This window comes from Saitoella complicata (assembly GCF_001661265.1).
Source record: "Saitoella complicata NRRL Y-17804 unplaced genomic scaffold SAICOscaffold_5, whole genome shotgun sequence".
In the NCBI taxonomy this organism is placed as follows: domain Eukaryota; kingdom Fungi; phylum Ascomycota; class Saitoellomycetes; order Saitoellales; family Saitoellaceae; genus Saitoella; species Saitoella complicata.
Genome location: NW_017566996.1, coordinates 321,017 through 333,470, shown reverse-complemented (window position 1 = coordinate 333,470; position 12,454 = coordinate 321,017). Strand labels below are relative to the sequence as shown.

Here is a 12,454-nt window from a genome sequence, read left to right as displayed (position 1 = left end):
CAAGGAAAAACTCCCGATTAACACGAATAACCTCGCCATCTATCTGGAAAATGATCCGGTTACGTGGCAGACAGCACAAGCCCTCATCGAGCTCTCCATGGTACAATTCACGCACGTACTCCGCGCAGTGTGTGCGTTGTTGGAAACGATATCGGCGCCATACGACATTACACATGAACGACTCCGTCCTCTAGCGATTTTGCAGAGCGAGAATCTGTTGTTGAGGATTTTGGCAGAGTGTGTTGGGAAACAGTGGTCATACCACCGCTCACACAACCCTGACCCGACCAACAACGACCCCGAGTACACCCTCCGGACCACAACACCCTCTCGGAATGAGTCGCTGTCATCGCATGCCGGAACCGATACCATTTCGTCCGACTCCTACTCCTCCTTCTTCCGACAAGCGACACTAATGGCGTACCAATCCTCCGCCGAACGGGACGCAGGCTGGGCCCACAGCACCGATAATGTTGATTGGAGACATTGGATCGACCCACCCCCTCTTCCCCCCAACCTAGCACGCTACGTTTTCGATCTCGTGGGGCGGCACGTACACCACTGTATGCGAGACCCCGAAGACGTCGACGCACCTCAAACGGCAGGTGTTGCAAGTGAAGGTGCGGGAAGCAGTGTGTGCTATGATTCGGATGAGACGAGCTTGTTGATGAGTGATATCTTGCACGAGAAGACGCGGAGTGCGGAGAAAGTCGTCGCGTATGTCAGTGCGAGTAACTGGAGTATGGTTTTGGGTAGGAGTTTGGAGCATATCCGCTGGTTATCGGTTCAAGAATCCAGTGCGGATATGGGTCCGTTGAGGAATATGGCGCTGTACCAGTACAACTCGAAACGCCTCTCTGCGCAACTTTGCGAAATGTCAAAAGCGATCCCGCACCTCAAGAAAGGTATGCAGAACGTCCTTGCCGAATCCTTGCGTCGGGGAATATGGCGATGGATTGAACTCTACCCTAGGGAATTCGTGGGGCTGTGGAGGACGAGAAGAAGGCTGGAGGGAGCGGGGGCTGAGGAGATGTTTGATTTGGTGTACGGGATGGGGAGTGATACGAAGCGGAAGAGTGTGTTTAGGCCGTTGCAGACGATGCTGTTGCTGCTCTGTCCAGATGTATTTACGACGTGTATGTTGAACATGGAACAGCTCAAATCGTCCTCCACCTCTAAGGGGCTCGGACATGGCGTGGGGCATGGTGGGACGCATGGGATGCCGCATGCACGCAGAACCGAGTTTCTGGCGAACTTGAAGAAACATATCAGAGGGGCTGCGTTGGGTGCAACCCTGAGTCAGGGAAGTAATAAGTTGTATTATGAGGCTGTTGCGTTGTGTATGGTCGATATCTGCAAAGCTGCGTCGATGCTACCACCGAACGACGGGAGTGTTCTACGAGGGTATGTTATTGACGTGGAGAATGAGGTTCGGAATGTCTTGTTTCCGGCTGGTGTACAGAATACGATCACGGACCAGCAACTCCTCGTCGAGGGGTTTCTGGCGATGTACAAGATTCACCCCGAGGCGACGTTGGCGAGCATTGTTCCGAGGTGTATCGACCAGGGAAGTGTCTTGCTGCATCAATTGGTGTTAGTGAAGGCTTGTTGTGTACTCGCTGCACAGGCGAAAGTCGGGAAGACGCAGAGTTGGACGCCGGGGATTGAGGGGATGTACACCGTGCTTGCGCCCGCGTTTCGCAGGATGATCGCGAATGGGCTCATGGCGCAAAGTGAGAAAGCAAGTGCTGGGTTGGGGGTATTTGGAACGTCCGTTCCTAATTCGCCGACGCCGAGTCATCTGACAAGTGTTCATGGGTCGGGACGGGTGAAGGGGAAGAACGAGAAGAGGTACGTGGATGATGACGTGGTCAGTCCGAAGACAGTGCTGAGGTATGTCTTGAGACTGTATATGCTCGACATGAATTTCGCGGCGTTGCATAGTGCTGTTCATCGGAATCATGCGGCGGAGACGATGATGAATACCATGGTCAGGTGTATTGGAGATCCAAATAAGAAGTTACGCGAGAGTGCGTTGGATTTAGCGGTTTTCTCGATGAGTCCTGCTGGGGCTAGTATTGGAATCTCGAACAACCCTGACCCGGAGGATCAGATGCATGCTTTTTGGATGATTGGGAGTGGGTTGCTCCTCGCTATCTCGCGCAAGATTCTGGAGTATGGGCAGACAAGGGATGAGTACCGATCAGAGTTGAAGGCGTTGTCGAACATTATGCGGAGCATGAATTCGTTTTTGAGGGTCAATCGGGATCTGGCGAGTTTTGGGATTAAGATCCCGGAGAGGCTGGCTGCGATCGTGGCGACGGAGATTTCGCTGTTGATTTTGTTGTGTTCGACGGATATGACCACCATCACGGGCGCCGTGAACGCATTCCAGGCTATGGTTGAGGGATGGTACTTGACGGAGACGTATGAAAATGAACTCGATACGACGTATACGAATGTCATGAGCAACTTCCCGTTGTATACGGAGTTGTTTACGGAGGGCTTCCAGGTTGTTACGAGGTTTGCGGTGCAGAAGAGGATTAGGCGGATGTTGAGGATGATGCACCGGCCTACGCCTGCTAACCTTGCCGCATGGGGGGAGGGATGGAAGAGATGGCGTGTGCTCACCAAGACTGTCGTCAAGCTTGCCCTCGAAACGGAAGATGCGGAGCGGAGCGATGACCCTGCGAGACGAAAGGCACTGGCTGATGCGAAGAATGCGCTGATCACGGAGAATTTGAATCCACCTGTGCTGACGAGTGATTTGAAGACTTCGTGGAGGAACTATACTGGGTTCTGTGCTTCCCTTGGTGGATGCTGCGTGGACGAACATTGTTTCCCGATTGTCGGGCAGCATAGCAATGGCTTGCCGAACTTGAATGTCCAGTCTGGTGATTCTTCGATTATGGGGGAGAATGAGGCGCCGATTGTGCAGTTCATGAATGAGTTGTCTGATTTACTGGTGTGCAACTCGGTCTTTATTCGGGAGTTCGTCAGGGACACGCTTGCATCGGACTTGAATCCGAGGTTGCATATCCTTTTGCTTCAGTCTTTGGAGACGAAGGTGAAGGAATTCTTTGACTCGAGGGGTCATGCTATCTGCAAGGATCGCCATACGCTTTTCGTTGAGCAGGCGATTGCGCTGCTGAAGTGCATCTTCGATCGCGTGCAGGATAACCTGGATACCACCTTTGCTGTTGACGTTGGGCAGATCATCCTGAACCTAGCTCGTTACTTGGAGCAACTGACAAAAAATGCCACGACTGTTCGCATCCGGATCAAGATGGCTCAGTTGTGTGAGGTCGTGGCTACGCAGAGGGATCTTCTTAACCTGCGCCAGGAATTCCGAGTCAAAAATGCGTTGGTTCGCTTGTTGGCATACTGGACGACGGATATGATCAGCAAGACTGCCGAGCTCATTCCAGATGATCAGCAATCCCAACTGAGTCGTCTTCAGCGTGATCTGGACTTGGCTGTGCTCAAGGCTATTTGCTGCTTATTGTGGAAGTTGCCTTTGCAGCCTAAGGATATCCCTAATGCGCTTGACCTTGCCGATGCGAAGTCACGGCTGTTCTACGAATACTTCTCGGTCTTCTTGAAGGTTCTGAACAGATGTCGCGTGTTAGAGGTGATTGAAATTGGTCATTTGACGAAGAACGCCAGTCAAGATCTGCAGCACCTATACCAGAAGAGCAAAGACCAGGTAAGGGACCTTGGTCCATTGCGTACTGCTTGTGTGCAAGCTATATCCAATATGCTCAGCGCCAATGTGGGCAGTGGATTGAAGCACACCTTGAGGTTGAGTTACCACGAGGAACCAAAGATTCGGTCTGCATTCTTGCAAATCTTGACGGATGTGCTGTCTCAAGGTACCGAGTTCCAGGTCCTTGCTCAGACTGCTGCAGGCGACAGCTACGATCGGTTGGTCGACGCTGTCACCGAAAGTCTTGGGTTTGCTCGTGCACTCTGTGACAGTTGTCCGACATCTGAGATTGATGACATGGCAATTGTGATGTTGAATCTCTTCCAGTCCAAAGGTCGAGCGATGGATCTCTTGAAGACATTGATCATTGACGAAGTGGAGAATACCGACAATGAAGCTGAGCTTCTTCGAAGAAACTGCATGGCAACGAAGATGATGTCTGCCTTCGCCAAGCTTCATGGCGGTACCTATTTGGCCTCCACTCTCAAACCCGTGCTTGCTGAGGTTTTGAAGGATGCATCTCAATTGGACCAGGAGCTGGACCCCTCAAAGGTTCAATCCGATCAGGAGCTGGCTCGTCATGTTCAACGTTTGAAGTCGTTTACGCAAAAGTTTATCGAGGCCATCTGCCAATCAGCGGCACACGTGCCTGCACCGTTCCGGGAACTTTGCTACCATATCTCTGTATGTGTTGGCGTCCGTTTTCCAGAAGCTAAGTATACTGCTGTTGGTGCTTTTGTCTTCTTGCGTTACTTCTGCCCCGCTATTGTGGCTCCAGAGTCCGAGAGCTTGGTTGATTCTGTTCCAACCAGGGAAGCGCGAAGGGCTTTACTTTTGATTGCTAAGATTGTCCAGAACTTGGCCAACAACGTGCTCTTTGGTGCAAAGGAGCCTTTTATGGTTATCCTCAACGAGTTCTTGACCTCAAACATCTTTACGGTCACTGCGTTCCTGCGCGACATATCGGTGAACCCTGTGAACCCCGGCTATAGTCTCCAGCGTCTGGCGGCCCAGCAGAAGCCTACGAAGGATGTTCAGATCATGTTGCACAGGTTTTTGTTTGAGCACAGTGACCGTATCAGGAAGACCCTGGTGACCCAGCGCACTTCTGGTAAGGACAATGGTTCTAACGCCGCCCCGGAAAGTTACATGGACATCCGTTCGATATTTGCCCGCGTGTCGACTCTTGTTGCGCAGCTCGGGTCTCCACCTCTTGCCCAGAAGGTGGACATGCATGTAGCTGGCAATCCGGGGGAAATTTCCATGGCGGCTTTGCGACAATTCATGTTGCGTAACAAGGATCGAAACATTGACTCCATTTTGTCTTCGAAAGTTGTTTACAATGCTGGACTTGGAAAAGATGGACGCTCTGTGATCATCATCCACTTGTCGAAGTTCCAAGCTGAGATCATGGATTCTGAGCTTATGGTATACTGTGTGCTCAAAATTCTGAGTGGAGTGTGGGCGAACCCCTACGACTTCCTGATGGACGCCACCCATTATTCGGATACGAATGAAATGCATTCGTCCTGGGTGCAGCAGCTTCTCTCGGTGATACCGGCTGAGGCAAGAGCCAACTGCGGCCGATTTATCTACCTTAACGTGAACACGACATATAGGAGGCGGTTGCGCAAGCGCATTAGGCCTGCAATTTCATTCCAATTGCAGAACAGCGCCATGTTTTCCTCGATGTTGTTCCTCAGCAACGTTCAGGATCTTCAAGAGTTTTACAACTTGTCTGACGTCAAGTTGCCTAAAGAGACACTTGCCTTGGCGAACGAACCCTTTGCACTCTACCAAAACGTTATTCGTGTGTCACCTTCGTCGACGTCGAAGAGAACACCGGTTAACATTAAGATTGGCACCGAACATATTCAATTGACGACGATGAAGCCCATTGAGATTCTCCCTGGGTTCCCGCACGGGCACCTCAATGATGTCTACAAGTTCAATGAGATTGCTGATGTTACTTTGATCAGTGGAAGCAGTGGTGAAGACAGTCACTTGTTTGTGCTCCGTGTTGACGAAGGCAAGACTACTATTACGTTGTCCAGCAGGAAGCGACGTGCTATCAGACAGCATATTCTGAAAGCACAAGCTACACAGGTCGCCTCGGGTCAAAGTACAGTAACAGACAGACTCATTCGGCCGAAGGATGTTCCCGGAACCCTATTGCAAATCGCTCTTTTGAATATTGGAAGTGAGGACGCTAACCTTCGGGTGTCAGCATACAACTTACTCTGTGCAATCAGCGTGGCTTTCAACTTTGAAATTGCCAAAGAGGTGCTCTCTTCGGAACATATCTGCATTCCAGCTTCTCATTCCCTATATGTGGCCGAGCTGAGCAGTAAGCTCGCAGCCACGCAACCACAGTTGACGTTTGAGCTGGTATCGGAGTTCTTCGTGGGCTACTACAAATGTTCTCACTTCCAGAAGCAGCACACTATACGATACATCCAGCCATGGTTGGATAACTTGGGCGCTTATGTGCCTTTGTTTGGTGATGACAAAGCTCAGGCAGAGGCGAAATTACGCCAAATGATGTTGACATTGATCCACATGACACACGGTGATCCGGAGTTCTTCCACGGGATTGAGCGGTGTGTCTGGCGTACTATTGGTCGGATTGAGTCTATTGCATCAATTGTCCTAGACGAATTGTTGCGTTTCGCTCTTGATCATGGTGTTGGATCTCCGCAGGCTGAACTGGTGGCCAGAATCTTCACTGCTTTTGAGCCTACATACTACTATGGAAAGCTTATCACGCGTCTGCGGAAATCTATCTCGCGAGCCTTGATCAAGTCTGCAAGCAGGCTGCCTGATGATGCTCCTTCCACCGAGTTAGGAGTTTTGGTCCGCGTCCTCCTTATGGTTTCCTTTGGCAGCGGGCCTCATGCAATGATGTATATACCGGAGATCTGTCATATCACCATGATGATGGTTGGCTGGGGCCGATATGCTGTCAGGGCTTCCATGCATGGAATTTTGATCAACACTCTGCAGTCTATGTGTACTGCCACTCACCTAGACGAGGCTGCATCACAGAAGATGAAGGCGGCTTTAGTGGAGTTGTCGGGACCAAAGTTCAGGCTCTTGTTCGGTCTTCCGTACCAGATGGCAGTGAACCCTATTACCTACCTCGATTCGCCTGCGGACAGTGTCACCAACGAAAGCATTCCTCTGGCGTCTATGGAGATTGTCGCACATTTTGTTTTGGATGGTTTGACAATGTGCGCGCCTTCGATGGATATTGCTAACGCCTGGAGGGCTCGTTGGATGAGTTTGATCACCAGCACAGCGTTCCAGATCAGCCCTGCTTTGCAGCCGCGTGCTTTCATCGCTCTGGGTTGTCTAGCGTCTGAAGTTGATGACGACCTGCTGTATCAAGTCTTGGTGGCTCTCCGCAGTGCTCTCAAGCTTGTTGTGGCAAACGCCGGTGATCATCAGTTGCTGCTCAGTATCGTCATGAGTTTGACAAAGATTGTACACGAACTTCCTCCGGGCTCGAAGTATATCTCCGATTTGTTCTGGATCGCTGTTGTTGTGCTTCACATGGACGTTGTGCCGATCTTCACAGCTGCCGTTAATCTCATCCAGGCTTGTTTGAGCGCACTGGCTGCGGTGGATACTTTCCGTGTTGACTCCATTGGCACTGTTCTTTTGCGTGGCCGAAGTCGCCTGGAGGAAATCATGTCAGCGATTGACATCAAGATGCAGATTCACTTCGACCCGCACTTTTCCTTCGCCCTCGCTGCTTGCTTGTTGAAGGGTCTCCACCACCCGTCCACTAAGGCGGCGACTATCGCGGCCTTGACTACCTTCCTCGAGATTGAAGGGAAGAACGGAAATGAGGTGAACCACGATTCAAGCAAGACTGTAGATCCGCAGATCCTGGCTTGTCTAATGCTTCTCCTGCCGGTTATGTCTAACCCAGTCGAAGCCAAGGAGGTGTTGTGGCTCGCAGGCCTGGATGAGCCTGCTTTGGACAATGCTGAGCTTGCTGAGATTCCTGGCAGGATTTTTAATCAACTCGACATCCCCGACAACACTACGGCACTATTGATGTTGACGCTCTGTACGTCCATGTTGACGTCAAGCTTCGGAGAAGGCGAGAAGGTGTTCTTGTACAACTTCTTGGCCGAGGCAGCAGTTACTCTCCCTGAGATTTTCGCGTTGATCTCGCCAGGTCTCGTTAGCCACCTCAGCCGTGTCGTTAGGGAGTCTGCGAACATCGCAATCCTCGACGCGGTGCAGTCGATTTTGTTCGTCATGACCTCTGAGCGGATGTTGCAGACCAGTAACGGTCCAGGCAGGACTGTGGAGAGCTTGTTAGAGGAGATTCACTTCGGTGGAATCAAGGAAATTCGAACTTTTATTGCAGAAGGATCGCCACAGATGAAGCAGGCGTCAGATATCGCAGCGATGGCTATGGCGCTCGTTGAAGCTGTCATTACATAAAGGGAGAGAAAGGGTTTGGGGATAATATAGAGAAAGATATAGTTGGTCCTATGGATGTTTTGGTTTTGTTGCTGGGAGTTATCTGGTTTATTATTTACGGACTGGTTTTTGGTTTTTGGGAGCAATTGGAATAGCGAGAGCATGTTGTGTCAGTCAATTATTTGTTATCGAGGTTATGGTTAATGAGATAAGAGTATTCCAAGTATCTCAACTTCATGCGTTCCATAAGTTTTGTCGATCCATATGATTACTGCAAGCTCATCTCCCTGATGTGCCAAAACTGTCGTGACAACCACCCCACTGTTCGAGCTGAATGTCCGATGATTTTTGTTGTGAAAAGGCACCATTCCTCGATCACTCCTCATCACTATCAGGCAACTCATCATCTTCCCTCCTCGCCCCAGCAAGACTCCTCATACTAACCGGATTCCTCGCCGCACTCTGCATACTATCCGCCGGACTCGCCGCTTCGTCCTTGCCTTTGTCTTCGTCGAGGCTTTCTTCTAATTCGTTTGCGAGATCGGCGAGATCGTCCAGTTCGAAGTCGATTTCGTCTTCCATGTCATTTCGGTAATTGTCGGCGGCCTTGGGTTCCGCAGCTGTGGGTTTGGGTTCGGAGGGTTTGTCGAGGTGGAGGTCACCGAGGTCGATTGTTTGAGGAATGCGGCCAAGACGGCTCTGTGACGGTGGCTGTGGCTGTGGTCGGATTTCGGTATCGGAGTCGTCCGCGTCAGATTCGGGGGATGGTGAGCGTGGTCTCGGTTTACGTTGTTTGTGCTCGGGACTTACGCTTGAACCTGTGGCTGTTGGGAGCATGAGAGGTTGTTGTAGTACTGGTGGTGGTGCTGGAGCTTTTGCTGGAGGTTCTGTGCGTTGTTGGGAGGGCACCGGCGTTGTGGGTTTCGGTGCGGGTTTATCGACTTTGGTTAAGATGGATGAGAACGTCGTAGTCCTTGGTTGATCCGATGATCTTGATTGCATCCTCTGAGGTTGTCGTTCTTGTGATTCATGCCGATTTGTGGACGATCCTGAAGTCGTTGTTCGACTTCGTGACTCCAGCTCCGAGGAAGTCGGTGGTGAGGCTGGTCTCCTGTCTTTTGAACTGGCTCGTGCACCACGGACATGGTTCATGTGAAGTATTGAGTCGAGACGTTCAAGTGTATATTCCTGTGAACTGTTAGGAACGCCAGACATTGTGATGAAGTATTGAACGTACCCCAGTCTCCTCATTATATATCAAGACACAGTCGACGTCATTCTGTGCTTCTCGTGTACCCTCAAAGCTTTGTGATTCCTTTCCCTGTAGCTCGCTTTAGCGTTTCCCTCTCTTCAGAGGAGTCCAGTAACTTACGTTCCGACCAGGTATTTCCAGGTCGTAGTGTTCAGGGCCTCCGTGTAACCTCGAAGGTCTTATGTTGTCTGCACTCGTTGGGATGAAGCGATCTAGCCAAACACCAGTCAGAACAACTCTTCAACGGTAGATCAGAAAACATACGATGCACCGCGAAGAACGGCGAAGCCTCAGGCCTTCCCGGATCGAGGATGCTCGCACCAACATTCACTCGATATTCCTCCGCCATGATCCGGTTGATCCGCCGCAAAGCTGTGGAATGTCAAGAGCAAACTTCTGGAGATGCCGAGCTGTTCCAATGGTTTCGCGGCCGGCAGGAATCCGTTGTTGAGTGATTTCCGTTTGTCGTACCCGTTGGCCGGTACGCTCCCTCGATTGGCGTGTGCGACTGCCCCGATTGCCTAGGACGCTTTCGGCCGCCGCGCATGAGGAATGCTTGAAAGAAATAGAGGCGACATGGATTCAAAACTCATCAATTAGGTTCTTCCTTCGTGTATATCTAGAGATAAAGGTAACCATAGTATAATCGTACAAACTCCTCAGGAATCTCTCGCATAATTATCGAGAGTCCTTCAACTTTCCCTTTCCATGCATGTATATAAACCGTATTGCAAAAAACCAAGACGCTTAAGCGTACTCAACAACAGCCTCCTCAGTCTTGGGGTTGACCTTGTCACCCATACCAGAAGCGTCCATGGCGTACTGGTCACGGAGCTGAGTAGTGACGGAAGGCCTGTACTTGGTAGAGTTGCGAGCAGTAGTAGTAGCCATCATCTCATCGACCTCCTCAAGAGAAAGACCCTTGGTCTCAGGAATGAAGAAGTAGGAGAAGAGGATACAAGTCAAACAAGTAGATCCCCAGACGAAGAAGACCTTGACGCCGAGGTTACCCTTGTCCTCGTCCATCATGTAAGGAGTGACGAAAGCAAGGAGCCAGTTCCAGAACCAGTTGGAAGCGGTACCCATGGACATAGACTTCGCACGGGTCTTGAGAGGGAAGATCTCACCGACGACGACCCAAGCGACAGGACCCCAAGAACAGGCGAAGAAAGCGATGAAGAGACAGACGAAGGCAATGAGGACCTTGTTGGCAGCATCAGAGTCCGTGGAAACACCGACAATGACGACGATCCACTGGGAAACAGCCATACCGCAAGCACCGAAGATCAACAACCAACGACGACCGAGCTTCTCGACCATGTAGAGACCAGGGAAAGTAGAAACGACGTTGACAACGTTGGTAATCATAGAGATAGTGAACTCGTTCTTGATACCAGAGTTCTTGAAGAAAGTGGTACCGTAGTAGAAGATGAAGTTGACACCGGTAAGCTGCTGGAACATCTGGATGAAGATAGCGATGAGGACACGACGGAGGTTACCACCACCGGGTCCACCACGGAAGACGTCGCGGTAAGTAGCAGCACCGAGGGAAAGCTCGTAGTCGTGGTTGGCCTTGATCTCCTTCAACTCCTCCTGGATCTCCTCGGAGTCAGCGGGAAGGGCACGGAGACGACCGAGAGCCTTGGCAGCAGCCTCCATGTTACCACGCTTAACGAGGAAACGGGGAGTCTCAGGGAGAAGGAGCATACCACCAGCCAAAACAGCAGCCCAAGCGAACTGGATACCGATGGGGATACGGTAAGCAGCAGCATTGTCGCGGTCCTTGGTAGCATTGTTGACAATAGCAGCAACCAACAAACCAAGGGTAATAGCGAGCTGGTAGCAAGAAACGATGGTACCACGGATCCACTTGGGGGCGGACTCGGACTGGTACATAGGAACCAAACAAGAGATGATACCGACACCAAGACCAGCGAAGAAACGACCAGCGGCGAACAGATCAGTCATGGTAGCAGCAGTCTGGAGCGCAACACCAAGGCAGAAGACCAAACATCCGAAAACGAGACCGAGACGACGACCGAGGAAGTCACCAGTAGGAGCACCGAAGAGGGCACCGAAGAAAGTACCAGCGGAGAGAATGGAGACAATGAGGGATTGGCGGGAAGCGGAGATTGACTGGACACCGGCGGCGGAGGTACGGTCGTGGAAGGTCTCAATGAAGTGAGGCATGGCCAAGATACCGGAGATGGTACCAGTGTCGTATCCGTAAAGGAAACCACCAAAGGCCACGAAAAGACCCATCAAAATGACGGGCACATTAGATCCAGCCATTGCTGTCATTGACTAACTCTCGTAGTCGAGGAAAGAGTAGTTGTAGTGAGTAAGTAAAAAAGCTCGGAGGCTCAAAGAGTGAGATGTGGACGAGAGAAGTCGCTGTTGATGCTGATCCAAAAGCTGGGGGTGGGTGGTCCCTTCTTATAGGCGAAGACGGACAGAACCGACTGGAGAACAGATCGAGTTCCAGGAGGTCGAACCAGGCTAAATTGTCACGATGAAAAACTCTGTGGGGATTGAATCTGGGGCATAGGATTAGAGCGGGGCCGCCCCCGCCACGAGCACTAGGTGTGAAGCGCGCGCGCTGTAGGAATGGGTCCTCAGCTAGAGCAAGACTAACCCGACTATCCCGAGACAACTCCATCAGCTTAGTCAACCGACAACCGAGAATCGCCCAGTTTAACCGGTGCGACAAAGCTGATGAGAATCACCTCTGGACGCTGTTGCTCCAGGACTTTCCACGCACTTCCGGCGTTCTTCTGACGGTTTTCCGACGAAAGAGAGCTCACCAAACATCCACCTCCGTGCGGTGGATGGCATGATCGCCTCCTCTAGCTTCATTTCCGGGCAAAATTCGGCTCCCGGTTCGGAATAGCATCGGAACACCATCCGATGCTTTCCACCAATCCCGTCGCTGAAACACAGACCTGTCAAAAATTAGTACAAGCAAGGAGAATCGAACAGCACAACGAAGCTCGAACTGGAGATGTTCTGGTCCTCCGCTCGTTCGACAATACCTTTGACGGATCGTTCATCCCTCAGCT

General features: G+C 51.2%; 3 protein-coding genes across 3 annotated transcripts; 1 reads left to right on the top strand and 2 right to left on the bottom strand.

Annotated features, from left to right (window-relative positions):
- Positions 1–799: 799 nt before the first annotated feature.
- Positions 800–7,675, top strand: SAICODRAFT_39179 (uncharacterized protein; the record flags this gene model as incomplete). Its single annotated transcript, XM_019168609.1, has 4 exons — positions 800–1,195; positions 1,304–1,674; positions 1,810–2,638; positions 2,738–7,675. Coding segments are annotated over 4 exons (6,534 nt in total), but the record flags the coding sequence as incomplete, so codon positions are not given.
- Positions 7,676–8,430: 755 nt separating this feature from the next.
- Positions 8,431–9,860, bottom strand: SAICODRAFT_64505 (uncharacterized protein). The gene is made up of 4 exons (XM_019170078.1): positions 9,660–9,860; positions 9,516–9,607; positions 9,381–9,464; positions 8,431–9,331 (listed from the first exon to the last, which is right to left on the bottom strand). The coding sequence occupies exons 1-4, from the start codon at positions 9,742–9,744 to the stop codon at positions 8,519–8,521; spliced, it is 1,074 nt and encodes a 357-aa protein (XP_019025852.1). The 5' UTR covers positions 9,745–9,860; the 3' UTR covers positions 8,431–8,518.
- A 282-nt stretch (positions 9,861–10,142) lies between these two features.
- SAICODRAFT_89671 (general substrate transporter) lies at positions 10,143–11,730 on the bottom strand (the record flags this gene model as incomplete). Its single annotated transcript, XM_019171646.1, has 1 exon — positions 10,143–11,730. Exon 1 carries the CDS (start codon positions 11,694–11,696, stop codon positions 10,143–10,145), a length of 1,554 nt encoding a protein of 517 aa, XP_019025851.1. The 5' UTR covers positions 11,697–11,730.
- Between the last annotated feature and the right edge of the window lie 724 nt (positions 11,731–12,454).

Bases quoted from the DNA above. Each gene is read 5' to 3' on its own strand.
- SAICODRAFT_64505 (XM_019170078.1), bottom strand. From the start codon at position 9,744: ATGGCGGAGGAATATCGAGTGAATGTTGGTGCGAGCATCCTCGATCCG. The intron at 9,608-9,659 runs GTATGTTTTCTG...GTGTTTGGCTAG, and splicing joins GCCGTTCTTCGCGGTGCATC to ATCGCTTCATCCCAACGAGT. The intron at 9,332-9,380 runs GTACGTTCAATA...AACAGTTCACAG, and splicing joins TATATAATGAGGAGACTGGG to GAATATACACTTGAACGTCT.